Source organism: Chelonia mydas, chromosome 7 (assembly GCF_015237465.2).
Source record: "Chelonia mydas isolate rCheMyd1 chromosome 7, rCheMyd1.pri.v2, whole genome shotgun sequence".
In the NCBI taxonomy this organism is placed as follows: Eukaryota; Metazoa; Chordata; order Testudines; family Cheloniidae; genus Chelonia; species Chelonia mydas.
The window spans coordinates 70930210-70955740 of NC_057853.1; the positions used below are offsets into that span (position 1 = coordinate 70930210).

General features: G+C 40.5%; 1 protein-coding gene across 6 annotated transcripts; it reads right to left on the reverse strand.

Annotated features, from left to right (window-relative positions):
- Positions 1-24895, reverse strand: NCOA4 (nuclear receptor coactivator 4). Of its 6 annotated transcripts, none has more exons than XM_037903418.2 (11): positions 24237-24895; positions 23074-23080; positions 8663-8817; positions 7035-7175; positions 6755-6843; positions 5993-6101; positions 5106-5177; positions 4169-4312; positions 2968-3984; positions 2561-2650; positions 1-1971 (listed from the first exon to the last, which is right to left on the reverse strand). In XM_037903418.2, the coding sequence occupies exons 1-11, from the start codon at positions 24465-24467 to the stop codon at positions 1966-1968; spliced, it is 2061 nt and encodes a 686-aa protein (XP_037759346.2). In that variant the 5' UTR covers positions 24468-24895; the 3' UTR covers positions 1-1965. The 6 variants fall into 6 exon arrangements, with proteins under 6 accessions (XP_037759346.2, XP_037759345.2, XP_037759347.1 ...); XM_037903417.2 differs by having other exon boundaries at positions 4169-4315; XM_037903419.2 differs by lacking the exon at positions 23074-23080 and having other exon boundaries at positions 4169-4315; positions 24237-24349.
- Between the last annotated feature and the right edge of the window lie 636 nt (positions 24896-25531).

A 25531-nucleotide genomic window follows, 5' to 3' on the forward strand; every position in this document is an offset into this window, starting at 1 on the left:
TTTTGGCTGCAATGTTTTTTAATGGAAAAGACTAATCAACACTTTACATAAATATTTATTAGTATTAACTAAATTGGGATTCTGTGAAAAGCAAATGAACACACCCCCAGAAAGTTTTAAGGGCATAATGAATTGAATATGAAGTTAGTACTCATTGACTAAGGTTAAAAGGATTATAAAGGTGAGTTGCACATCAGACATCATTAAATTCAACTGCTAATCAAAATAGGTTATCATTGGAGTTAGTCATAGTGCAGTCTTTCCATGCAGCAACAGGCAATATGGTCAGGTAAAAACTGAAGTTCTGATTTCAGTAGACGACTCAAACTATTAAAAGAAAAGGTCTTAAGTGGTCTGCTAATCTAAAGCCCTTATAGAGTCTATTTTCAGTGTGCAAAGGGCCAAGATTTTTTAAAAACATCAGTTCACAGGCTATCTGAACACAGTGATACCACACATGAATACTTTTACTGTGTAGCACCAGGCAAGTGGTATTAAGTTTCAATCCTTCTAACAAGATTTCCTTTCTGCACTGAAAAGTTGAGGTCATTTTTACTCCAGACAAGCTTTAAGAAAACATTATCTAAAAATCATCAGAAAAAAGTTAATGAAAATGTACAGGGGAAATTAACTGTGCAGATATTTAATAACTTTGCTAATTCTTCATGCAAGCTAGCAAACCTACTGCCCAATGGCACTTTGTACACCACTGGCTTCAGACAATGTATGCAATGTTTCAGAAGGGTTTAAATAAAACGTATACTAGAGGAGATATATTCATGCTATGTCCACTGCTACAGAGATCAAAATTAATCTGACCCCACTCCCCAACTTTGATATCAAGGTGATAGTTACCTTAACTATCGAAAACAGATTGAAAAGGTGGTGGGTTCTATGCAGGCCACCCGCTGGAAAACACATTGAACAAGATTACATCCTACTTGGAGACTCTCAAGCATCCAAAGTTCCATTTTTGTTAAGCATTCCAAGATGTTTCCATTTATAATTATATTTGTCTATGAACCAGCTAAGGAAACATGACTACCAGCAGTTTATAGAATATAAGTTAACTGCCAATTAGTCTAAAAAAATAGACATCTTTGCATCACTATTACTTTTTTTGTACACCAAATTGTTTCAGTAAAATTGTAATTGTTACCTCTTCAAATGCTGGGCACCTACTAGCTTCAGAGTCTATCAATTCACAAAGACTAAACAGCACTGAAAAGACTTTCAGTTCAAAAGCAATTTAAAAAGATCTGGGCCAAATATGTCTCAGTTCTCAGTAGCTGAAGATCTCATTCACTGACAGGAAGGTCTTCCTTTAAAAACACATCTAACAGTTCTCATCGTGTGTCAGGGGCCAAAAAAAGTATATTTCTTTCAAAAACTAGAATACATTTGACAGCTTTGGGCTGACCTGTACATAGGACGCATGCAACAAGTGCCATCCTTCAAAAGTTAACAAAAAATTGCTTCTACCTAAGGAATAAGCTATCTAAAAAAGATGGAATCCTTCTCAAAATAAAGTTCTAGAATATGAAGGGCAATCTTTTGGGTAAGAAAACTGCAACACTATATAGTACAGTCCAAGCACCAGAGATGCAGATTTCACAGCAAAGACATTTCATTTTACAATTGCTCTGAGCTTCACCATGCTTCAAGTGACAACCCATAAAAGAAGCTTCACACAGACCCATGAAAGATACAATCTTACAAATGCCTATTGTGTCAGTGTGCTTATATTCAGCAGGCCTGCACTCAGGAGTATTTATAACACGAAGGCATTTTCTGCACCATAACTCAGTTACATATAAATATAGTTTGTCTTTTAGCTAAACGTTTGGAAGAAAAATAAAGCAGAGTAGTCAGACACAAACACAATGATTCAGCAGACTGCAATGACATAGTATGTTTGTGTGGTAATCAGCAGGAAGGTGACGTGGTTCTAATGCTTCAAGTTCTTCACTTCTAGAACAAAACAATTCAGAATACAGAGTTATTTTATTTTGTTCTTTGGTAAAGGAGAAAGTAACACTCTGTGAGAGAAGCAAGAACAAAAGGGATGTTGAAAATGCTTCACATAAAGATACTGCTTCTGGGGCTAAGTTTCTTGGTTCTGATGGGTTTGCTGTTCCCTTGCGAGCAAAAGAGCTTTCCAGGAGGTTAAAAACAGAGTGTTCATCTGTCAAATCCCAAATATAGGACACTGGCTTAAACTATATGACAGACACCCCCAATGTGATGCATAAAAATTAAGAAAATCCCGAATTAGAGTGTAATTTACCATAAACCATACAAAGAGTCAATATTTAATATCAGTTTATTTAACGGGGGTATGATTCCCTCAATTTCCCCTGGCAGAAGAGGATAAGGGAAAGAACAATGGAGGACCAGGAGGGGTGGGAATGGAGAAAAAGGAATAGGTTGAGCTGCTAAAAATAGATATAGAAAGCAAATCATATGTTGCTTTTAACATTTAAATGTAGATATCTTAAAGGATTATAGAATGCACAACTGTGTTTATTAGCAATGCATTTGTATAACTGATTAATCTTACCTGTAAAGGGGTCTGGTACAGCCACTTTTCTCTATCTCCATTCAGTTTCATACAAGCAAAAAGATCACAAACTGTAGGAAGGCCACAGTCCTGAAAAAGGGAATGTCCTTAATAATTATGTCCAAAATGCATCTAAGTTAGTTTTCCTGTGGGTCTGCAATCTTTTAAAGGGGTCAGATCAAAGAAAGTTAAATCTAATATTTCTTGTGAGATGAATCTTGGCTACATTCGCTTTACAAAGTTAGTTGGATTTCAATACTGAGATCTGTTTTATTTCAGCACTCTTAAAATAGTGGTTGAGCATTGAGGAGACAAGATTTTTTAGAAAAAACAGGGCAAGAAGTAACACTGGTAATTATACTGTCTTAACACATTATCTAGGAATAAACATTAAAGACTATGCTCACTTGTGCCTTCTTGCGTAGCAGCCATTTATCTTCCACCGGAGGCTGGTTGACAGTTTCTATATTCTTTGAAGACAACACCCAACTGTTGACATGCAGAGGAAGGTGGAATGGGGCCAGGAGGTCTAGAAAGGGACTCTTGAAGCTAACTTCTGCTTTTTCCCGGGTTGCCTTTTCTTCTGTGCTTGCTGCTGTGTGCTCTGATTTGGCTAGCCAGGTTGTCAATGGACTCTCAAGCAATGCTTTTAGAGGTTCTACAACCTTCACTGAACTATCCAATTTCACTGTGGTAGTAACTGACTCCTCCGGAAGCTGCCTGGAGGGATGAAGCCAGATGTTGACAGCAGATTTAGGCTTCTCAGGCTCAGGGTTCACCACCGGTATCTGGCTTACTGGCATGCCATTTTTATCCTTCCCCTCTTTCTTCAGGAGCCACTTACACAGGGCTTCCTTTTCACAGCTGTCATCACACACACACTCTGAAAAGCTAGTGCATGGCTCATTAGCTTTGCACACATCTTCCATTTTAAATGGAGTCTGGGGGTGCTGTAGGAGCCAGACATTGTTGGTAGATACTGTGGGGGATTTCTTCACATCCTGATGCTCATTCAGGCACTTAAGATTTCCAAGGTTTTCTATCTCTACACTCTTGGCCTGACTGCCACGACAGTAAGTGCAGGAGTCAGCTTTGGGAAGCCAATCATTTATGTTATATTCCTCCCTAAAAGGTTGAAACACACATTTCCATTTCTCTTCTGAGGCACTACTTCCATTTTCTGGGTCAGAAGGAGTAAGCAGCCAGTCAGAAATGTCCATCTCTTCTTGCTCAAGGAACTCTAATTCATCCACCTTTTCAGTGGAAAAGAAGGAGCAGGTGGTGGAATTGGAGCTCCTGTGCTTATGGGAATCTGTTTTTTCATAATTTTCTTCTCTTTGCTGATTCTGCAAGAGCCAATTTTCCAAATCTTTCAGATTTCCCCAGGCTTCCTCAAAATAACAGACTTTGGAAGAGTTTAAATCCTAAAAAAAAAAAAAAAAAAAAAAAGCTGTTTGTACAGTGACAGCTCAGAATATTTTGAGAATCAAGCAAGATGTAACAAGGGTAGGGCAGAGATGCAAGACAAGTATAATGGATGTGCTCCCCCCCTTTCAATTTCAACTGCAGCATGAAACCACATTCCTCTTTAATACGTGAAGAGCTTACCTGGCTGGTCTCTGGCACATGCTTTTTCATTAGCCAGTCCTCAGGGTTGATGCTGGGAACATATGGAACTTGGCGAATGCTAGCAGACTTGCTTCCAAGTAGCCAGTCACTGAGTGGGGAACCCAACGTCCCAGACAATAGTTTCTGCTAAAAAAGAACGTATGGGGTCTCCAGGTTATAAACATAGCTATTTCATTGTGGAGGCAATCTACAGAGAATCTCAGAATGTAGTGTGTCCAACATGTACCAATATTTATTAACCAAAACAAGAACCACAGAAGTCTCTTCTCACACCATCATCACAAAGGCCTCACAGTCATCTATGTGGCAAAAAGCCAGCTTACTGCTGTGTGGTTTGCTTTTCCAATTGTTTCTAATTATCTAGAAACTAGATTGAAAACAGTTAAATGCGTACAATTAATCTGTATGACCTATGACCCACAGGAGTTCTGGATCCTGTGATCACTTCAGCCCTTTTGACTGTACAGTCTCTCCATCCACATGAAAAATACTTCGAACTTAGCTGCATCTCTGTGCTGGACCCAGCATGGTGCCTCCCAGGTAAACTGTTGCAATACAACTGGAACAGTTTCAAATCCCTGTCTGGCACACTTAGGACTCAACTCCATTTATCCTCTAGTATTTGGACTAGAAGAGCCAAGCTGGAGCTGCCCCATTCCATCCCCAGGGACAAATTAACTCAAGTTCATAGTCAAGGAGCTGATGTAAGGGAAGATGGCAAAAGGAAACTAGAACATCCACCCAACAGGCATTTCGCTGGGACATGCACCTTGCCACATTGTTACTGAATACTCAAACAGCAATACCTTAACCGTTGCCATGAAAATTACCAGTTAGGAAAGCGGATAGATAGCAAGGTTATGCTTATACTACTTTTAGTCAAACCCTATTTTCAGAAGACAAATATTCATTTTACCTGTTCATGTTGGGCCAGCGTGCAGTTCTGCACTGACATCCAAGGGGAAGCATTTTCTGTCTCAGGAGTTTGCTATTTAAAAAAAAAGAAAGAAAGAAAGAAAGAAAGATGAATAATCACTTACCTCATTTTTAAAACTCAACTCTAATTAAAAAAACAAATGTTTAAACATTAAGACTAAAATGAAGCAGCATTAAAAGCACAGTTACAACTGGTAAACTCCTTTTATATCCCTGTAACTTCAAGGTAACTGAAATTTTTTTTTTTAAAAGGGGGGGAGCCTTCAAAATCAAGATGTTATGGCAAATTTCAGTCTAGAGCAATTAAGCAGAATTATTTCTGCTTTTATAAAAGTAAACGCTCCCAGAGGCTGGGGCATGTACCTTTTTCACCGATATTGCCTACAACTGGCATCCGCTAAAGTCAATCCCCACATTAAATTCCAACTGCTACAACAAAGAGCAAGAACACATACCCGCCGCCCTCCACCCCACCCTAACCTTCCAATCAACCTCTGCCAAAAACATATATGTAAAGTTTTGTGCAGCAGCTGAGGAGATACTTTTGAAAGAGACTCCTTGACAAATCATCTATAGCTTGGGTGTTGTTATTACTGTATATAAATATCACATCCCACCTAGGTGATCATAATCTATCTGAGCAGGGAGTTATAGACTTTTTGAAGTTGAAAAAAATTGCTATATGCAATATTAAATTATGTGCCTAAAGCTGTAATAAAACATACACAAATATTTTATTTCAACTAGAGATTTAAAATGAACCCAGTTGAATAAATAATCAGGGATCTGCAGACACCCTCTCCCCTTAAAAATATCTGAATCAAGTATTTTCAACAGTGATCCTACTATAAAAGCCTTGGTACTCACCATTGTTTTAATTGAGCCAAAGGACGTGATGGCCTGGCGAAGGGAAGACGTATCAGCCTCAAAGTTCAGGTTGGAAGACTCTTCTGGTTTGAGGGTCAGACTGCCCAGTCTAAAAGAATTAAGGAGATCTTTAATAAAAATTGAAGTTCACCCATAAGTTCAGTTAAATGCTTCACTAGCTTTAAGCTTATAAAACTGAGCCAATATTTGTATAAAGGCTTTTAATTGGCTCTGTTGCAAACAGCCAAAAATCTGAACTAATTTGAATTATTTATTTAGCGTTTTACACAAAAATAAAAAGATATGTCCATCCAAGGCTCTTATGCAGTAAAAACAGAAAAAAAAAAATGAAATATCCAGCAAAACAGCAAACTCCTCTCCTCACTTACTCTTCCTCCCAAATCAAATGACATCAAACCTTAACCTCTGAAGTAACCTGCACAAATAGTTATGCTTGCATTACCATTTATGGTATCCTGACTTCTCTTTAAAGGATCGATTTCAAAATCTTACACTGGGATTTTCAAAGCAGTCCTGGGTATTTAGCCATACTCATCTTCTATCCTAGACTGTTTTGAAATCTCACCATTAATTTTTTAGCAATTACTGAAAATAGCTCACAGTAAAGTATTATACAAACTTCAGAAAAGCTAATTATGTAGAAGAGATGGTTTACAGATATTATGACCAGAAAACAGTTTAAATTCAATGTAAAGTCAAAATGAATAGCACTCATTTATTCAGATCACGTAATATTTTTACCTCTCCAGGCACACAGAAATCTGATTGACTAGGTCATTGCTATGAGGGTGTTCCAGTTGGTGGATAAGACAATTGAACTGTCCCAGCAACTATATGAAAAATAAAACAATAGTATTGCCTTAGCTCCAGTAAAGGCATCACATGTTCAAATTCACATTCTTATACATGACACAGGATATACCTGTTCAAGATTTGTACTTTACCATGAATACATACTAGCAAGACCAGTGTATTTGAAAGGGCCAATATAGCTAAATTGAGTTAAACACACACATCTTACCCAGTAGAGTTGATGTGTTTGCTGTTGCAAGGTCTCTTCTTTGAGCTGCTGAATGAGATCTACCTGTTCAAGCAGCCAAACTTCACGACTGCGCAGACATTCCATGTGACGACTTATGCAGCTGTGAACCTGAGCTTTGACCTGCAAGATAAATACCGGCTCCATTTAGTATTTCTAGAATGTCTGTTGAGTAGTTCAAACCAGAGCATACCCAATGTTTCATGGGGGAAGAGAGGAGAGAGGAAACCACCCACTGAAATTACATACTAATATTTTTGTACTAATTGTAATCACCTCAAACCATAACCTGAAATTTCTTTGTTCAAAGAACACACCGAAGTCACCAACCCTCACACATCACAACATACAATTCACACACAACTGGCTGGGTTAAGAAACCTAACACTATTGTACACAAGTCTGAGTATTCTTTAGGACAAATGCAGTTTCAATTATTATTAAACTTTCACAAAAGTCATGTGAGGCTACCCAATTCCACGGACAGATAATATTAAATAGCAATATTTGTCATTTATGCATATCACAGTAACACCCAGAGTCCCTCATCAGAATCTGGGCACCACCATGTATCGCAGGCAAGCAGAGGCAGCGGGGATAGGGGAGAAGGGGGGAAATATAGTGTGACACAAACAGACATTAGCCTCCAACCACCTTCTTCTCACCCCATAAAATACAAATACAAACCATTTTGAAATCCATGTCATTGCATGTTTATTCATCAAAGGCTTGGGCTTTTACCCAACATACTTACCAGTTACCCCACTTCAAAGTTCCAAGACCATTTCCATTGAAGGAGTACCCAAACACAAAGGATTATCAGTTTATTAAAACAGCCGTACTACTACATATTATTTGTAGCACCTTTATATCATTCAGTTTAAAGAAGTTATTTCCAGTAGCATAAATAGTGAATCACTAAAAAAAAAATCCCATTACAAATAAGGAACGATTAACACAAAAAATGTTGAGAAACTGCACTTTTTATTTTGCCTGGTGAGGTTAGCAATACTCAAATGCTTATGTCTTCTAAGGATTATAGTGAGATAATGGTTAGGGCTCTGCATCTGTCATGAAGACTGAGGAAGTCATGGATTCCGTGACTTTCCGCGACCTGACTTTCCGCAAGCTCCAGCACTTCTGCAGCAGCCAGTGTGGCTGACCCTGGGCTGCCCAAGCAGCTGGCTCCAGGGTCAACTGCTCAGGTAGCCCCGGGGCCAGCCACACCAGCCGCTGCTGGAGCAGCTCTGCAGCCAGCCGCTTAGGTGGCCCTGCAGCAAGCCCTGTGCGGCTGGCCCCGGGGACCACCTGAGCAGGGGCCCGTGTGACTGGCATAGGTGCTGCTAGCCCGCCTCCCAAGGCTCCCTCCCACCCCCCAGATTTAGTCAGAGGTATTTATAGCATGGACAGGTCACAGGCCATGAATTTTTGTTCATGGCCTGTGACTGGTCCATGACTTTTACTAAAAATACCCATGACTAAATCATAGCCTTAATAATGGTGCTTCTAGGACAGATTTCAGTTTATTGTCTCAGAACACCAAGTATCTTGTAGAACTACCAACCAAAACTGGTAAAATGTTAGACTTTTAAAAAGTACATTTTAAATACCTCTCTCCAGTTCACGTTAATTTGTTGTTCAGCCTTGAGAATTCCAGCAATAGCTGTCTCCAAGTCTTTCTTAGCTTGAAGGCACTTTACAAGGGGCTCCTTACTGCAGGAGTTTCCACTCCTATCCTGCGGTGGGCTCATTCTTGATAATGTTCCTAAACCACAAGGAAATTTTGTTTTAACAACAGTGAAACTTAAGTATTTCCAAAAGTCCCTGAAAGGATAAGAACGAGGAGGGCATATTCTGAACAGTCATCTGCAACCTCAGTAATATTAATTTGTTATTGAAAACACATTTGAAATGTAACTTTTCTAAAGGTCAAGATACCGAATACTAAAAAAAACTGCTATAAGAAAGTAACGTCCAGTAAGTTGTACACCTCTGTGGACAGCATGTCTGAATATACCAATCTTTGCCTTGGTTGTCCTCTCAGTTTACTTTTGGTACACAGTAATTTGCAATATCTGATGTGCTACAGAAAACAAATTATCTGGAAAAATATTAACGAGGCGGTCACATTGAGATCTTGAGATTCTTCAGGGTAATTTTTCAGCACAGTAATTTATCCACACTAACAATATAAAAAGAAGATATACTGTTCTGCTAAATATCTACATGCTGAAAACTTCCCCATTAGATTTCTGTTTTCCAATGCTTTTAAACTTTTTTCTAGCTAAGGAAGACATGGAGGATGGGAGAGGTCCCAGAGGACTGGAGAAGGGAAAATATACCACCTATCTTTAAAAAGGGGAACAAAGAGGACCTGGGAGCTTATAGACCCATCAGCCTAACTCTGATACCTAGAAAGATACTCAAATTATTAAATAATTAATTTGTAAACACCCAGAGGATAATAGTGTTATAAACAATAGCCAGCATGGATTTGTCAAGACCAAATCGTGCCAAGCCAACCTAATTTCCTTCTTTGACAGGGTTACTGGCCTAGAAGGTAGGGGCAAAACTGTAGACTTGATAAAGCTTGACTGTAGTAAGGATTTTGACAGTCACACATGACATTCTCATAAGCTAGCTAGATAAATGTGGTCTACATGAAATTACTATAAGACGGCTGCATAACTAATTGAAAGATCATAGTCAAGAAATAATTATCAATGGTTCACTGTAAAACTGGGAGGACTTACCTATTGGGGACCTGCAGGGGTCTATCCTCAGTCCGATACTATTCAACACTTTCATTAACAATTTAGATATTGGAGTGGAGAGTATGCTTTTAAAATTTACAGATGACACCGAAGTGAGAGGGTTCACAAGCACTTTGGAAGACCAGAATTTGAAAGGACTGTGACAAACTGGAGAATCAGTCAGAAATGAACAAGACGAAATTCAATAAATGCAAAGTACTATACTTAGGAAGGAAATATTAAATGCAGATACAAAATGGGGCTAGACAAAAACTGTCTAGGCAGAAAAGAAAAAGACCTGGGGGTTATAGAGGATCACAAATTAAATAGGAGTAAGGCTACGATTTTGTCATGGACATCTTTAGTAAAAGTCAGGGACAGGTCACGGGCCATTAACAAAAATTCATGGAAACCATGACCTGTCCCTGAAACGGTCCATGACAAGAAGTGGGAGGGAGGAGGGTCCAGCACCCTGCCCTGCTGTGGCTGCAGCCCCTGTCTCGTGGCTGGGAAGGAACCCCATCTGTGGCGGCTGGGGAGCTGCAGGGGATCCCCTAGCTGCTGCGAGCTGCATCGGTCCCCTGCATCCGTGGCGGCTGGGGAACTGCAGAGATCCGCTGCCACTTGCAGTGGCTACGACGCGGAGAGGGGACTCCTGCCCATGGGGACGGGAGAGCTGATGGGGATTCCCCCGCCGGTGGTGGCAGGGGTACACCGCAGCTTCCGGACACTACAGGAGGTGGGGATACCCTACAGCTCCCAGCGGCTACAGGCTGAAGTCACGGATATCTGCAGAAGTCACAGATTCCGTGACTTCCGCGACCTCCATGATCAAATCGTAGCCTTAAATATGAGCCAACATGATGCCGTTGCAAAAAAAAGCTAATGTAACTCTGAAATGCAGTCTTGTATGTAAGACATAGAAGGTAACTGTGCACTCTACTTGGCACAGGTGAGGCTTCAGCTGGAGTAATGTGTCCAGTTCTGGGAGACACACTTTATGTAAGACCCTTTGTATTTTTGGGGATAGGAGGAGGAAACTTTCTGTCACTGGTGGAGCCGAACCTATGTTTGCAGCATTAGGGAATTTTTAGAAAACGTTGTACTCTGAGAGGCCAAATTTAGAACAAGAGCTAACAGATTCTTCAGAGATTTGCTATAAAACTTGAGATTCACTTCAAATGACTATCAGAAATGTGCAGTATCTCTGGCCTTCTCTTGATTACGAAAAGTGGTCAAGTCTAGGCTGAGCTTAGGTAGGAAAATTTAGCTAAGCCCAACTACATCCTACCTTTTTGCTAGTCAGGACAACCCTAAATGAGGCACAGACCTACTCTGAAAGGTATGATTTATTTTTTTCCCATTCACAACAGTTATCGGAGTGAGAATTTTGTTTGGTTGAAAGACTGAACTACACTGCTTCCAATACACATTTTTTTTAAAAGTAAGACTAGTTTCCTCTTCCTATCCCCCAAAACACAAAGAGTCTTACATATATGCAGGGCGGATAAAAAACAATGATCTTTAAAAAAATAAAAAAATTAAAAAAAAAAAAATTGGATTTTTGAGGAAAAAAACAATCGAAAAATAGTTTTAATTAAGATACATTATAGCTCAAAGATATCTCATCCTGGAATAGGGATTATAAATTCTAATTCTATAGTATGAGAATATATTTGTGTAATGTTTAAGAAAAATTTTGTAAATGAGTTCCAATAGTTCATGGATTACGGACCCAATCTTATGGGATTCCAGGGGCTTCTGTATAGATTATTTAGGTTAATTTTTCTATCTACCCAATGGGACTCAGTGCTCTGTCTAGAAGATACCATCAGAGATACTCAGTTTTGCACTTCTCAAACTGTGGATTTGTGTCTCCAGAAATAATTCTTCTTAACAGCAAGATGTTATTTATGTTTTTAAATAAATCAATATATAGAGGTGAGAAATAAGACCTCAACCCTATTGTCCCTCTGCAAATTTGCGTACACAGAGTCAATCCGTTACCTCTCTCTAAAAGTGCAAAGTTTCAAAAAGTTCAATGAATAGAAGATTGTTGGGGCGGAATAGATCTGGACAAGGGAGAAGAAGTCTGAAGGTAAATGTGAGAAGGGAGGTACAGACAGTAGAAACAAAAGTGAAACTGTTTAAGCAGCATATTCCAGAAGTCTTGAGGTCTTTCCGAGTGTAGCCTTCATTGATTTGAGATCTACCATACCATTCTCTCACTAGAAGGAAAAAATCTATAATGGCAGCAGGCTGCAAGAGACACAGTTTAGGAATATTTTAATGACGTTTCTCTACCTGTGGGTAAGACAGGCATGTGTGCAAAATGCAAACAGTGCAACAAAGTAATGCAAGGCCTGGTTGAATGAAACATCATCATGAGAAGTGTTCCTTCTCAGGAGGAAGCTGCATTGAAGATGATGAAAGGAACGTGTCTGAACATGCAGGATTTTCAGTTTTGTAAACTTTCCTATTTCATACTTCTTTCTTAAGGACTGCCTGTCTTCCTTCTGGACTATTCCTCTGGAATTCTAATGTTTGAGCAAAAAATATAGTTGTTACTCTATGATACTATCATTTTAGATGCAGTTGTGACAAAAAAAATAAATAGCTGAAATAGGCAGATCTTCCTTTTACAATTTCACCTTTAAAGTAGTACTGAGTGTCAGTGAATGCAATGAGTAATACTAAATGAACAGTATGGTAATAATTAAATAACTGCATTGACTTATTTTGTTTAGGAGAATCCATCCTCAACATACAGGATTCTGAAGACTATCCACCTTCAAGATCACCATCATTTTCTATAGTTTCAAAGTTATCCGCTAATGATAGTGTTTCAGTAACATAATGTATGTCACATATATATCACCTGTAGCAAAAAGAAAAATAAATCTCCATCATCCAGAAACAACTATAGATAAGTTTGTGATAAAAACCAGCAGATTTACAAAAAGAGGTAATTGGGAAATTTTTTCATCAGTTTGTTTATGCAACAAACTCTTCTTTCCGTATGACTGAGAACCCACACTTCGTTAATATGGTTCAGCCATTAAGACCAGGATACAGTCCACCCTACAAAGCAGATGTCGCAGATAAATTGCTGGATAAAGTGTATGAAAAAGAAATTGAGCAGTGTGCAAAAGGTATAGGTGAGTAAAATTGTTAACCTTAGTCTTGATGGGTGGAGCAACGTCCACAATGATCCTGTTGTATGTGCTTGTGTGACAACAGAAGAAGGGAATGTCTTCCTTACAGAAACAATTGATAAATCAGGAAATGCACACACAGCAGAATACTTACAAGAAGTAGCAGTAAAAGCTATAACAAACTGGAAAAAAATTCAAATGTCTAGTATGCAGCTTGGTCACAGACAATGCTGCAAATGTATCCAAGATGAGAAGAAATTATTTAGAAGAGAGTGAAAAGAGTCCCAAGCTAATAACATACAGTTGCAGTGCTTATTTGATGCCAAAGACTTCAGTGTTCCAGAAATAAAGGCTAATGTTGTTGAAATTGCAAAATACTTCCGTAACAACCACTTTGCAGCAACTGCTCTGAAAAAAGTGGAAGGAACCAAGCTAACTCTTCCACAAGATGTGCAATGGAACTCAGTGGTGGTCTGTTTCCATATCAAGGACTGGCCTAATCTGATGACAGTTTGAGAACAAAATCATGAAAAATAAATAGATGGCACTGTCACAGCCGAAGTTCTCAACATTGGGCTTAAAAGAAATGTTGAACACATGCGGAGTACCCTGAAGCCTATTTCTGTACCTTGAAGAAAATGCAAGGAAATAACTGTTTTATTGCTGATGGTGTTGAAATATGGAACGAACTGAGTGAGATCTTCAAAAGAGAAATATGCAATGACAGAGTTAAATTACAAGCATAAAAAAAAAAGAATAGGATAAGCAGTATCTCCAACTTATTTTCTTGCAAATATTCTTAATACTGGATACCAGGGTCAAACCTTAACTGCTGAAGAAGAGGAGCTGGTTATGACATGGACATCCAGCAATCATCCCTCCATAATGGCAACTATAATAAACTTCAGAGCTAAGGGTGAACCATTCAAGAAATATATGTTTGCTGATGATATTTTAAAGAAAGTCACACCAGTGAACTGGTGGGAGTCACTTAAGTACTTGGATTCAGAGACTGTTGAAGTGATAATCTCACTTTTAAGCTTATTCTGCTGGTGTAGAAAGAATATTTGCTTCCTTTGGACTAATTCATTCCAAATTTAGAAATCGTTTGGGACCTGAAAAAGCAGGAAAGCTTGTTTTTCTTTTCCAGATTATAAACAAACAGGAAAATGAAGGTGGAGAAGACTGAGTTAGCTGCAGAAGCCAATATTTTAAGTTTCTCATGTTGACCTGGCTGACACAGTCGATTTAATTTTTGATTTTTTTAAAAAAAATAGTTCATTTAACTATTTTAGTTAAAAACAATTTTAATAAAAACAAGCCTGATTTTAAAAAACTTGAATGTTTAACTAAATTCAAAAATTCATATGCTTGTTTTTTAAATTATTATACATTAGCTGTTGAAGAAAAAATCCTGAATACATAATGTTGTTGTTTTAGTTAAATAAAACAATTTAAATGTCTGACGGGTGATTTTCTCCTCCTAATACAGCATGGCAAGAAAATCCTCCAAATATTAATGATTAACCTGTTGAACTTGAGATATTTATGAAGTCATTGGGAGGTGAACTATCTGCTTCATTTATATTTGGTAAATGAAATAACCAAACAATCATTCATTTTCTGATATAGCTGTAAAACTAATCTGAAAAGTTTTCAAAATAAATCAATCACTTTAAAAGCGTATAGTGTGTACCTTCTAAAAATGAAACTTACATCTCTCTCTGAGTTGTGAAGAATATGTATTAAGGTTATAACAACCAACAAGAATGCACTTTTATAGAGAAATCCATGAGTAAATAGAGCCTTTTAGTGATTTAAATCAAACAGACCCTGGTCTTTAGTAATAATGTCACATGAAAATGCAGGTCACCACCATGAAAGAAAGAATGAACAAACAGAACAAAAAACAAACACAAATATAAACATTCTGCAGGGTGGTGTTGTATGGTGTGTTTGGTTTTCTTCCTATGGAAAAGGGTAGAAGCAACATTTCATATGTAAAATCAAAAGATCACACCACGAGTTGTGAAGTAATTTCATCCAATACCTCCTCCTCTTGAGAAACATATGATCATATTCAGGCTAGAACTAGAAGAGTACTTTAATTCTTTTTTTAAAAATGTACGTAGGTCTCCACCAAATTATTCAGGATGCAGAGGGCCAACCTACCTTGTCTCTATTTTTGCTTGATTGTAATATGTTTAATTCTCATATTAATGCAATTAATTTACATGTTCAATTTGTAAAACTTTTGTAATCCTCCTTCTTGCTACAGTGATTGAGTCCAAGAGAAGCCTAAGTGCATCATTTCCTTTTAATTTTAAAGTTCAGAGGACACTGCTAAAACTTAATTTTTTTTAACCAACTAATTAAAAAAAAAAATTCTGATGCAACCACCTCTAAATGTGTCCTGACTTCTCTTTTTAAGTTTCTTTTTGAAGAGCTTTCTGCTCCCCTGCTAATATTAAGCAGCACCTTTTGGGTGAGCCAAGAACAAGCTAACATGGTTAATTCTCTTCCCTTTCCTTTCTTGAATGATCCTGCCTGTTGCTAGGGTAAACTCCCTCTTGAAGAGCCTGGAAAAGACTGTGCATGTGAACCCAACTCCCAAGCACTACATAAGAGCAATGGTGCTACTGCATAAGATGGAAGCGTAACTGTAACTGACCAACAAAACAATGACACTGGTTATATATTAAGTGCGGTTAAATGCACTTACTAACTAGTTACAGTAAGCTTACCTACCAATTATGGAAATAGTAGTCACAATTTTTTCAGAAGATAGTATGATTTTTTTAAAGTTAATTTTGCAGTGTTATAGTTTGTATAAATAATAGTGAGCTTGAAGAGACTTGGGTTATTACAAAATTACACTGGTTTTGTACATCTACCGAATGCAAAACCATTACAAGTTACAACATTTTGCAACTTACATATTTTAAAAGAGTAAAATTGACAATAGACTTGCCAGTTTCATGGTTGGCATTCACTGTCAATTTTGCTACCTTTTAGGAAAAAAACAGCCAAAGCACTGAAAGGGTTATAACTGGACCTCGCTGTCTCCCATCAACACCATCTAATTTTCTTACACTAACTGATTTAGTACTCTATGCCCAGAACATTTTCCAAGCACCATATATAGAATCTTTCAAAATATTTTAACTACACACACAGTACCAATGAAATGAAACCGCCTCTGGAATGAGGCAGCCATTTCATAGCCATAATTTGCCATCATGACCAGTGGCAGAGCTGAATTTTACCAGGAGGCCTGCCTATGCTACAGCTTTCGCTTCAATGTCACTCAATTAATCTCTACTCTACAGAGCTACCACCCATCAGAACATTATTATGGGTATATTACAAACTGTGAAGATGCAACTAGTTTACAAAAATTTGGAATTTTAGGGAATTTCTGGCCAAGGACATTCACAATGAGTGCCACTGGACCTTTAACACCTTCTTGTAGCAGTAAAAGCCTCAGTTTTTAACATTCTCATACAATAACTGCAGTTAATTCTCAAGAATGAAGGGCTGAATTGATTATGCTGGTATTTGAGGGCCTGTCGCCATGGGACACTCAGGAAAGTTAAACAAAAGTTACTAAAGGTGTGAAGGTAATGCACATAAATTAAAGCACATTATCGCTCCCTACCCCCATGCTCTCATTCAGAAGTAAAGTGGCCTTAGTTCACTGTAGCTTAAACTTTTTCTGATCCAAGTAGCTGTTGAAGATCCAATGGCACGCTTTATAAATGTTCCTAGCCAAAAATTCCCTAGCTTAAGCAACAGCAAACCAAGGCCACTTTAGTATGTTATATGGAATATTTTTGCCATTGTCTCAATTGTATATCACAGCTACAAAGCCAATGAGTTGTTTTACACATTTTATATTTCAAAACTGTCTAGATTAAAAATTCTAATTGCAATGTCTTTAAATATATCTATAGAACACTGTTGATATGACACCAAAAATATTCAGGGAAAAGAGTCTGTACATCTTATAACTTGTAAAATGAAAGCCCCTACATTAGCTAAAACTACACTTTCTTCATCCTGCATTTCTATCCAATGATGGAAATAGTTCAGCAGTGACTATGGTTATTAACAAGCTTTTAGTGTTTTCTCTTTCAGCATCCACTGATTCATACAGCTTTCTAGGGCTCACCCAAAACCTCTTTTAAACAAAATTGCAGTCTTGTTCCAAACACATATCTGCTCAAGAATGCACAGAACGGTTTCTAGTGCAGACGCAGCAACACATGAATTCTTCATACAAAATAATGCAATTAAATTTCTGCTTAAAAAATAAAGTCTGAAAACAAAAGACTTTGCTTGTGTCTAAGCGAGTGTTCCCAGAACTGTTTAACTTTCTCATTATCATTCTATTCTGAATATAACAAACACAACATACTAAAAGAAATCCATGCAATCACAAATCCCTGTGGTAAATATTTTATACAAATATTTAAAGCATACACCCATACCGCTGACTTTATGTCACATCCCTGCAGCCTGAAAGCCAAGCCTGCTTGCCCTACCTGTTTACTGTTCGTCTGTCTTCCCGTACGACGAGCCCAGGTTCCCAAGGCCTTATATAGCCCCTGCAAATTTATCAGCTGTGAGCACTGAGCAGGCTTTGGAATCTGCCAGCGCAGCTTACTTCCTAAGCCCACCCCTTGAGCCCCACGTGGCCAGGGCAGCCACAGCCGATACTCAGTCTTGCACGTCTTCACAGAAAGGAGGGATTTACAGGGGCACTAAAGGGAAACGCCTGGAAACAATCGTAGCAGCAGAGAGCTCTGAGTAGCAGCAGAGAGCTCTGACTGGCCTGAACGCTCATGCACAGAAAGCCGAGGGAGGCTGCAGCATAAAGCTGCGAGAGGAGGCCGGATTGCGAATACTGAGAGAGGAGGGACTCAGGGAGGGTTTTCTGTTTTTTTAAGATTTAATAAAAGTTTTATTAAAATAAGCTTCTAGAGAAGTGGAGTCTTTACTTTGCATGGTTGCTGCACAAAAAGAACACAGCTCTGCTGCTGAGCAAGATGCCTGTTCCCTGCCTTGGAGACGCACCTTACACTTATGGACTTTAGTCTTCTCACCTCTGTCCAACAGGACAATGCAAAGGGGAAAGGCCACATTAGGGGTCTTAGAAAACTGGAAGTATGGCACGTCGGTCTCCAAACAATCCCCTTTTGGAAATTAAAAGATGGAATTTTGTTTACCAAACCTGCACACAGTTGCTTAGGGCCAAGCATGCAATCTGTGTATGTGGTTTGGCTAACAAATATGGATCCATTTTCTCAGAAAGATCTGTAACTTAGCTGTTCAACCAAATCTTCCACAGTTTACATAAGAGTCAATCTGTCCACATCAAAATCTTACTATTCTATTCAGCAAGGACAAAAATAATTGGCTTGAGATCTGGGACCCTGTCTATGTTAAAAGACTGAGATGTTTCCCATTATATTACCAATGAATTGTGGTTCTCCTGAAGTACCTATCCCAGAATGCAGGTCCCACAAATCCTCTTAACAGATGGAGAAGTGCTGTAGCAAAATGTAAAGTGTAATCCCTATAATAAGCATTTTTCAGTCTAAAATAGCATGCATTTAATAAAACTTGGTGTCAGCATTCCCCAAAACACAGGTCTTTGTTGTATGCTGTACCTTATAAAACAGAAGCCATACATAGGTACAGAAGCTGCAGTAGGCTCAAAACAAGAGAGGAATCTGGAATCACCACCTTAATGAACAACAACAAAAAATGCTTCACATAATGCACTTCGCAAATCTGAAGATTAGACGTGCTCTTTATCTACCCATGCCATTTTGGAATTGTATCAAGTGAACTTGTGTTGCTACACTTCCATTCACACTAACACTGGAATAGTTCAGACTGAACCAGTTATAAGATTTGCTCAGAGTTAATGCAGTAATATCAATACACAATTGAGAAACATTACAAACACTAAAAAAAAAGGAGTACTTGTGGCACCTTAGAGACTAACAAATTTATTAAATATAAATTTATTTTGTTAGTCTCCAAGGTGCCACAAGTACACCTTTTCTTTTTGCAGATACAGACTAACACCGCTACTACTCTGAAACATGTCATTACAAACACTAGTGTGGAAAGTGTTTTACATGTGTTCTAGATGTTTGAAATGGTTCTTTTAATTGCTGGAAGTCTGTAATGTAGTTGGGACACAAAAGTTCAGCACCCTTCTGAAAGCCTGATTGTGGTTTTATGGCATTTACATTAAAAGTAAACCTTTTTCAGCACCAGAGGGGTAAATGTTGCTTATACTCATTATTAGCATGCAGTGTTGTTGCAGTCATGTCTTACTCCTGGGAGAATTCTGCATCGCTTCACACATGCAGAATTCATGTGCCACTCAGATTTTTTTTTCCCCCAGCAGAAAATTCATTCTGCCAAGATGTGCTGCAGTTACACCTTTTGGCCACCTGGGGCCGCTGTGAACATAAGAACTGCCATACTGAGACAGACCAAAGGTCCATCTAGCCCAGTATCCTGTCTTCCAGCAGTAGCCAATGCCAGGTGCTTCAGAGGGAACGAACAAAAGAGTACTCATCAAGTGACCATCCTCTGTCGCCCATTCCCAGCTTCTGGCAAGCAGATACTAGGGACACCATCCCTGCCCATCCTGGCTAACAGCCACTGAGGGAGCTATCCTCCATCCATTTATCTAGTTCTTTTTTGAACCCTGTTATAGTCTTGGCCTTCACAACATCCTCCGGCAAAAAGTTCCATGGGTTGACTGTGCGTTATATGAAGAAATACTTCCTTTTGTTTTAAACCAGCTGCCTATTAATTTCATTTGGTAACCCCTACTTCTTGTGTTGAGAAGAAAAAAATGACACTTCCTAATTTACTTTCTCCACACCAGTCATGATTTTATAGACCTCTATCATATCCCCCCGTAGTTGTCTCTTTTCCAAGCTGAAAAGTCCCAGTCTTATTTATCTCTCCTTAGATGGAAGCCGTTCCATACCCCTCATTATTTTTGTTGTCCTTTTCTGAATCTTTTCCAACTTCAATGTATCATTTTTGAGACGGGGTAACCACACTGGCACGCAGTATTCAAGATGTGGGTGTACCATGGATTTATATAGAGGCAATATGATGTTTTATTAGCTATCCCTTTCTTAATGATCCACAACAATCTTTTTTGACTGCCGCTGCACACTGAGTGGACGTTTTAGCAGAACCATCCACAATAACTCCAATATCTCTTTCTTGAGTGGTAACAGCTAATTTAGACCCCACCATTTTATACGTATAGTTGGGATTATGTTTTCCAATGTGCATTACTTTGCATTTATCAACATTGAATTTCATCTGCTATTTTGTTGCCCAGTCACCCAGTGTAGCACCAGAACAGAGAACAGCCGCTCCCGGGTGGGAGCAGCCCCAGCTGTGGCTAGGGAAGAGCAGAGGCTGCGTTCCTAACAGCTCCTGCCCGTGGGGCCAGGTCAGGAGGCACGGGATATGGGGGGGGACAGAAAGCGTGGGGCACATGGAGCTGCTTGGGTGTCACAGACTGGGGTTCAGAAGCGCTAGTGGGGGAACAGACTGGGGCACAGGCTGAATGGGAGTGCAGGGACACATGGAGACGGGTGGAAGAGGGTGGCTTAGTGGTGGTGCAGGAACACATGAGGATGGGGGAAGAGGGTGGCTGACTGAATGAGAGGCTAGGGGTCAGCTAGGGATCAGCCAGGGTCTGCATGGAAGAGGCTCCCTAACAATCCCTTTCCCCAACACACTAAAAAACCCCTGTTCCATACTTCTCCCACCCACACCTAACAAACCTCCAAGTTCACTCTCAGGCTCCTTCCCAGCAATTACTTCCCTCTCCCTCAGCTCCTCCATTACCCCAACTCCCCCAAGCCTTTGCACTGCTTCTGAGGGGTGCAGGAAATACATTTCTGTATTGTAGTTTAAATTAATTACTCAAAAGTTCTGTATTAACATGCCTAGTAAGGAATCTATTTGTCAAAAACATTTCCTGAATTTTTTGTTTTTGTCTGTATTGTTACAGACATACTTGCTCACAGGTATTTTGAAATAAATTACCAAAATAATTTAAATGTGTGACTATGTGTGTTATTTTGACAAATAAAATATGCCAAATTTTGCTGAAATTTAAAATACTGTACACAGAATTTTTAATTTTTTGGCACAGAATTCCCCCAGGAGTACAGTCTCTCCCAGGACATTAGCAAGACAAGGTGGGTGAGGTAATATTGTTTATTGGACCAACTTCTGTTGGGGCCAGAGACAAGCTTTTGAGTTTACACAGAGCTTTGGGAAACTTACTCAGGTTTGGAAAATTTACTCAGGTCTGGTCTACACTACAGACCTATATTGCCATAACTATAACACTCAGAGGTGTAAAATATTCACACCCCTGAGAGGTCGGTATAACTACGTTGAACTCCCTGTGTAGACAGCACTGTCAATGGGAGAGATTTCCCCACCAATATAGCTACCGCCAGCCCATTTGGCTGATTCTGTAGCTTGATTTGAGCTGTTTGTTCATGGAGGCCTAAATGGAGATCAGTTTTCCTTTAGTGTGATTTGCAAATGTAATTTTAATTCTATCACCAGTAGCAATATGCTGATTGCCCCTCAATAACCATGTTAAATGGAAAAAATTGCCCATTAAATGAAAGCTCTTTGCAGATTCCCCCTATTTCTGTCCCTGTTATAGCCATTTCTGTTCTAACATGATATCCACCAGTCATTCCATCACTTCAAGACTATTCTATAATCCCAATGAAGTATGGAATGTGAGGCACATTCCCTTGAAAAACATCATGCCATATATTAACATTGCCTATATTTTATACTTTTAGAATATTAAAAAAAAAAAAAAAAAAAAAAAGAGGCTTTCAGAGGAAAAAAACATGCAGTATGTCAAAAGAAATAACTTTGGGGAGTTCCACAACATGATGCATGGTGGGTTGTCACAATGCAGGAGATATGATGAGGACGGACACACCAGGACCTGGAATAAAAACTAACTTTTTAGGTGAGAAGTGAAGTGGTGCCTAACCCTTAACCTGGTTACAGGGGGGAGGCATTCAAGATATAGTTAAAATTATTGGAATTTAACATATTTCCATTGTTAGTGACCTTACAAGGAAAATCCAAATGTTCTTCCCGTTAAGACTGCTTCCATATTCATCTTCTTTTTCACCACTCCCTAATCCAGCCCTGCTCTCCCAATTATGCTTCTCTTGGTACTATACTTCCATAAGCACCTCTCTGCCTTCTCCCATGCTATCCCTGAGACCTGGAATGTACCCCCACATTTGTTTTCACTACAGCCTCCCTCTCGCCCTTCAAAAACCACATCAGACAGCTACTTATTTTGACCCTCCCTTCAAATCTAAGCACTTCTGTAACCTACCTGCAATTTTTTAAGAATTCTTCCATATTATGTCTTACCTAGCCTGGAGTTAAACTCTTTGCAGAACACTATGCACCTATGGCACTGTATTAAAAAGCAAAATTTATAATCACTACAGATAATTTCCAAAATGCTCAAGTCCCAGTGACTCAGGCTTGGCCTACACTTAAAAGATCAAAATAGCTGCCAGGGGTGTGAAAAAACCACACACCTGACCACACAGCTATGCTGTCCTAACCCCCAGACGTAGACAGCTATGTCAAAAGAAGTCCATGGACCATGGACCAGTCACCATCTACTGAGGAGCCTACACCAACAGAAAACCCCTTTGGTCAGCATAGCATGTCTCCACACTACATTACAGGGTTGTGCTGGCATACCTACACTGACACAGCTATGCTGTGGTGCAGAGACAGCCTTAGGTGCTTTTGAAAATTTTGCCCTAAATCTAATCAGGAAACATAAGCCAAAAAAGATTTTTGATCATGCTCAAATATATTTACCAAGAACACATGATAAAGAATGCTACTATCTTTATGTATGATTGTGTAGGTTAGGATGCAGGAAATATTTCACTATTTGAACACAAAGAAAATCACATTTTCAAAACTGTTTAATTTTAACGAGGTTCAGTGCCACCCATAATAAACTGTACGATAAATTATTAAACCAACCAGGCTGCTGATTCTTAATTTTTAAAAGAATTTTTTTCAATTGACAGTGTAGCTCAGAGTAAACAAACTAGTGCTTTCATATTGTACACCCATCGCTTTGTTTATTATTCTTTATTAGTGCATCAAATAGAGAATTGTTTTGTTTAGTCTCTTTGGCAAATGGTACCTTTTAAAAGAACAGTCATATTCCTTATATTTGCAATGACGTGAGTACAAAACTCACAAGCTCCTTTTATGTAGATCAGTGGTTCTCAATCAGGGGTACACAGAGGTCTTCCAAGGGGTACATCAACTCAACTAGGTATTTGCCTAGTTTTACAACAGGCTACGTAAACAGCACCAGCAAAGTCAGTACAAACTAAAACTTCAGACTCGTTTATACAGCCCTATATACTATACATTGAAATTCAAGTACAATATTTATATTTTATTGATTTTATAACTATACGGTAACAATGAGAAAGTAAGCAATTTTTCAGTAATCGTCTGCTGTGACACTTCTGTGTTTTCAACGTCTGATTTTGTAAGCAAGTAATTTTTAAGTGGGATGAAACTTGGGGGTACACAAGACAAATCAGACTCCTGAAAGGGGTACAGTAGCCCGGAGAGGCTGAGAACCACTGATGTAAACTGTGGTAGCCCCCAGCATGTGCTCCTCAAATAGAGGAAACGTATCTGTAGGCGCCGTCCCAAAGTCCTCCCCACCTCCCGCACCCTCCGCTTACGCTCCCCCCGCGCTCGCCCCCTCCCCACTCCGCTCTCTGCACCTGGCAGCCTCTCCCCGCCCACGTAGTCCAGGCAGCATCTCTCCTCCCGTCTGCCTGCGCGGCTGCCCCCCCACCCCGGCCGCGTTACAGGAGTCACTGTCACCCCGCCGGGACGCAGCCCCCGGGGGGAGCGCGGCCCGGAGCGGCCGCCCGCCCGCCCGTCAGTTAGCGGCCCGGGAAGGGCGGGGGAAAGCCACGTACGGCCAGGCCGGAGCGGCGGCGCCACCCCCGGCGCACACGGGGGCTGAGCCCGGCCGGCCTAGACGCGAGGCGGCTCCTCGGCTCTAGGCGAGCACCAGCCGGCGGGGTTTCCGCAGCGGGTGAGCGCAGGCGGGGCGTCCGCGCGCTCGCACGGCGGGGGGAGGGGTGCCAGGTCCCGGTGCGCTCCGCACTTACCGGGGTGGGGAGGGTTCCAGAGACGCAGCGGTTTGACCTCACGGGCTGGAGGCTCAGCACAAAAAGGGAGAGGGGGAACGAGCGGCTACTCTCGCGAGAGCTGTGCCCGTCGTAAAGCCTCGCGTGGAGCACTCTGCGTGTACTGATCCGTAGCGGCAGAGAGGCGCCACGACGCACGCGAGCACCTTGCCAGCCCGAGTTCCCGGCTGCGCTAGAACTGGGTCTGCGCATGCGTAAAACCCCTCCCCCTCGCCTCGCCTCGTTTACCGAGAGGGCTGGCCGAGGAGGGAGGCCTGCATCGGGGCAGGTGGCAGGAGTGAGCGAGACTGACCGAATCCCAGGCTGCGGCCGCACGGAGGGGTTGGGTCCCGTTGGCCTGGCAGCGCAGCGCGCGTGGGGTGCGCTCGCGTCGCCCTTGGGTTAGAAACATCTGTTTTTTTCTTTGCCTGAGACCCTCAGTTTTCACGAATCACGGAACCCCGAGCTGGCATGAGACGAGCTAGTACCCCAGCACACTATCATACACCAGTTTGGGGGGGGGGGGGGGGCAAAAGAATTCCTTGGCAGGTTTTCAGTAGCCAAAAAAAGAAAGAAAAATCCCCCCTCAGTGCCCTAGGGATCCTGGCATATCGGACAAAAATGGAACTGGCAGCAGTGACCAGGAGAAAGCCTAGAAATGTCTTCATCACTAACACTGCTTTTACTAAGGCAGGGCTGGCAGGTAGCACAGATCTCATTTGACTGCCCCATCATGTTTGTCCGCAACATCCTGGCTGAATTGTGGGTGAGAGCTGTAGCCCTCCCACCTACCTCTAAAACTTGCTATTGTGCATAGCATCTGGCTGAGGGAGGGGGACCTGAGAAGGGATGGGGCGAGTTGCAATGAGTGTGGGAGAGGGGAGCAGGTGGCCCAGCCCTAAAGACAGCTCCCAAACCACAGCAAATCTGGTCTAAGGCAGAACTGTCAGGCTGTCTCAAAGGAGGCCACAGCTTGAGGCAAAGAACCCTATGGCCACTTACTTACCAGTGCCTAGCCTCCCCAGCTACCCATCAGCACCAAGCCTTCCTTCCCATTCAGCATAGGCCAACATGTCCAACCATAAGCACCCAGCCTAGTCACCCCTCCTACGCTCCATCATCCAGACTGCCTTACCTCATTTTTCTGTCACCAACCACATGGCACTGCCCATCTTGCTTTTTCACTGCCACTCACTATCCAATAGCATCCCTGTGGCAACTGCAGCACACACTTGGGTAGAAAAGTACCTTATTCAGAAATTTTTCACTAACAAATT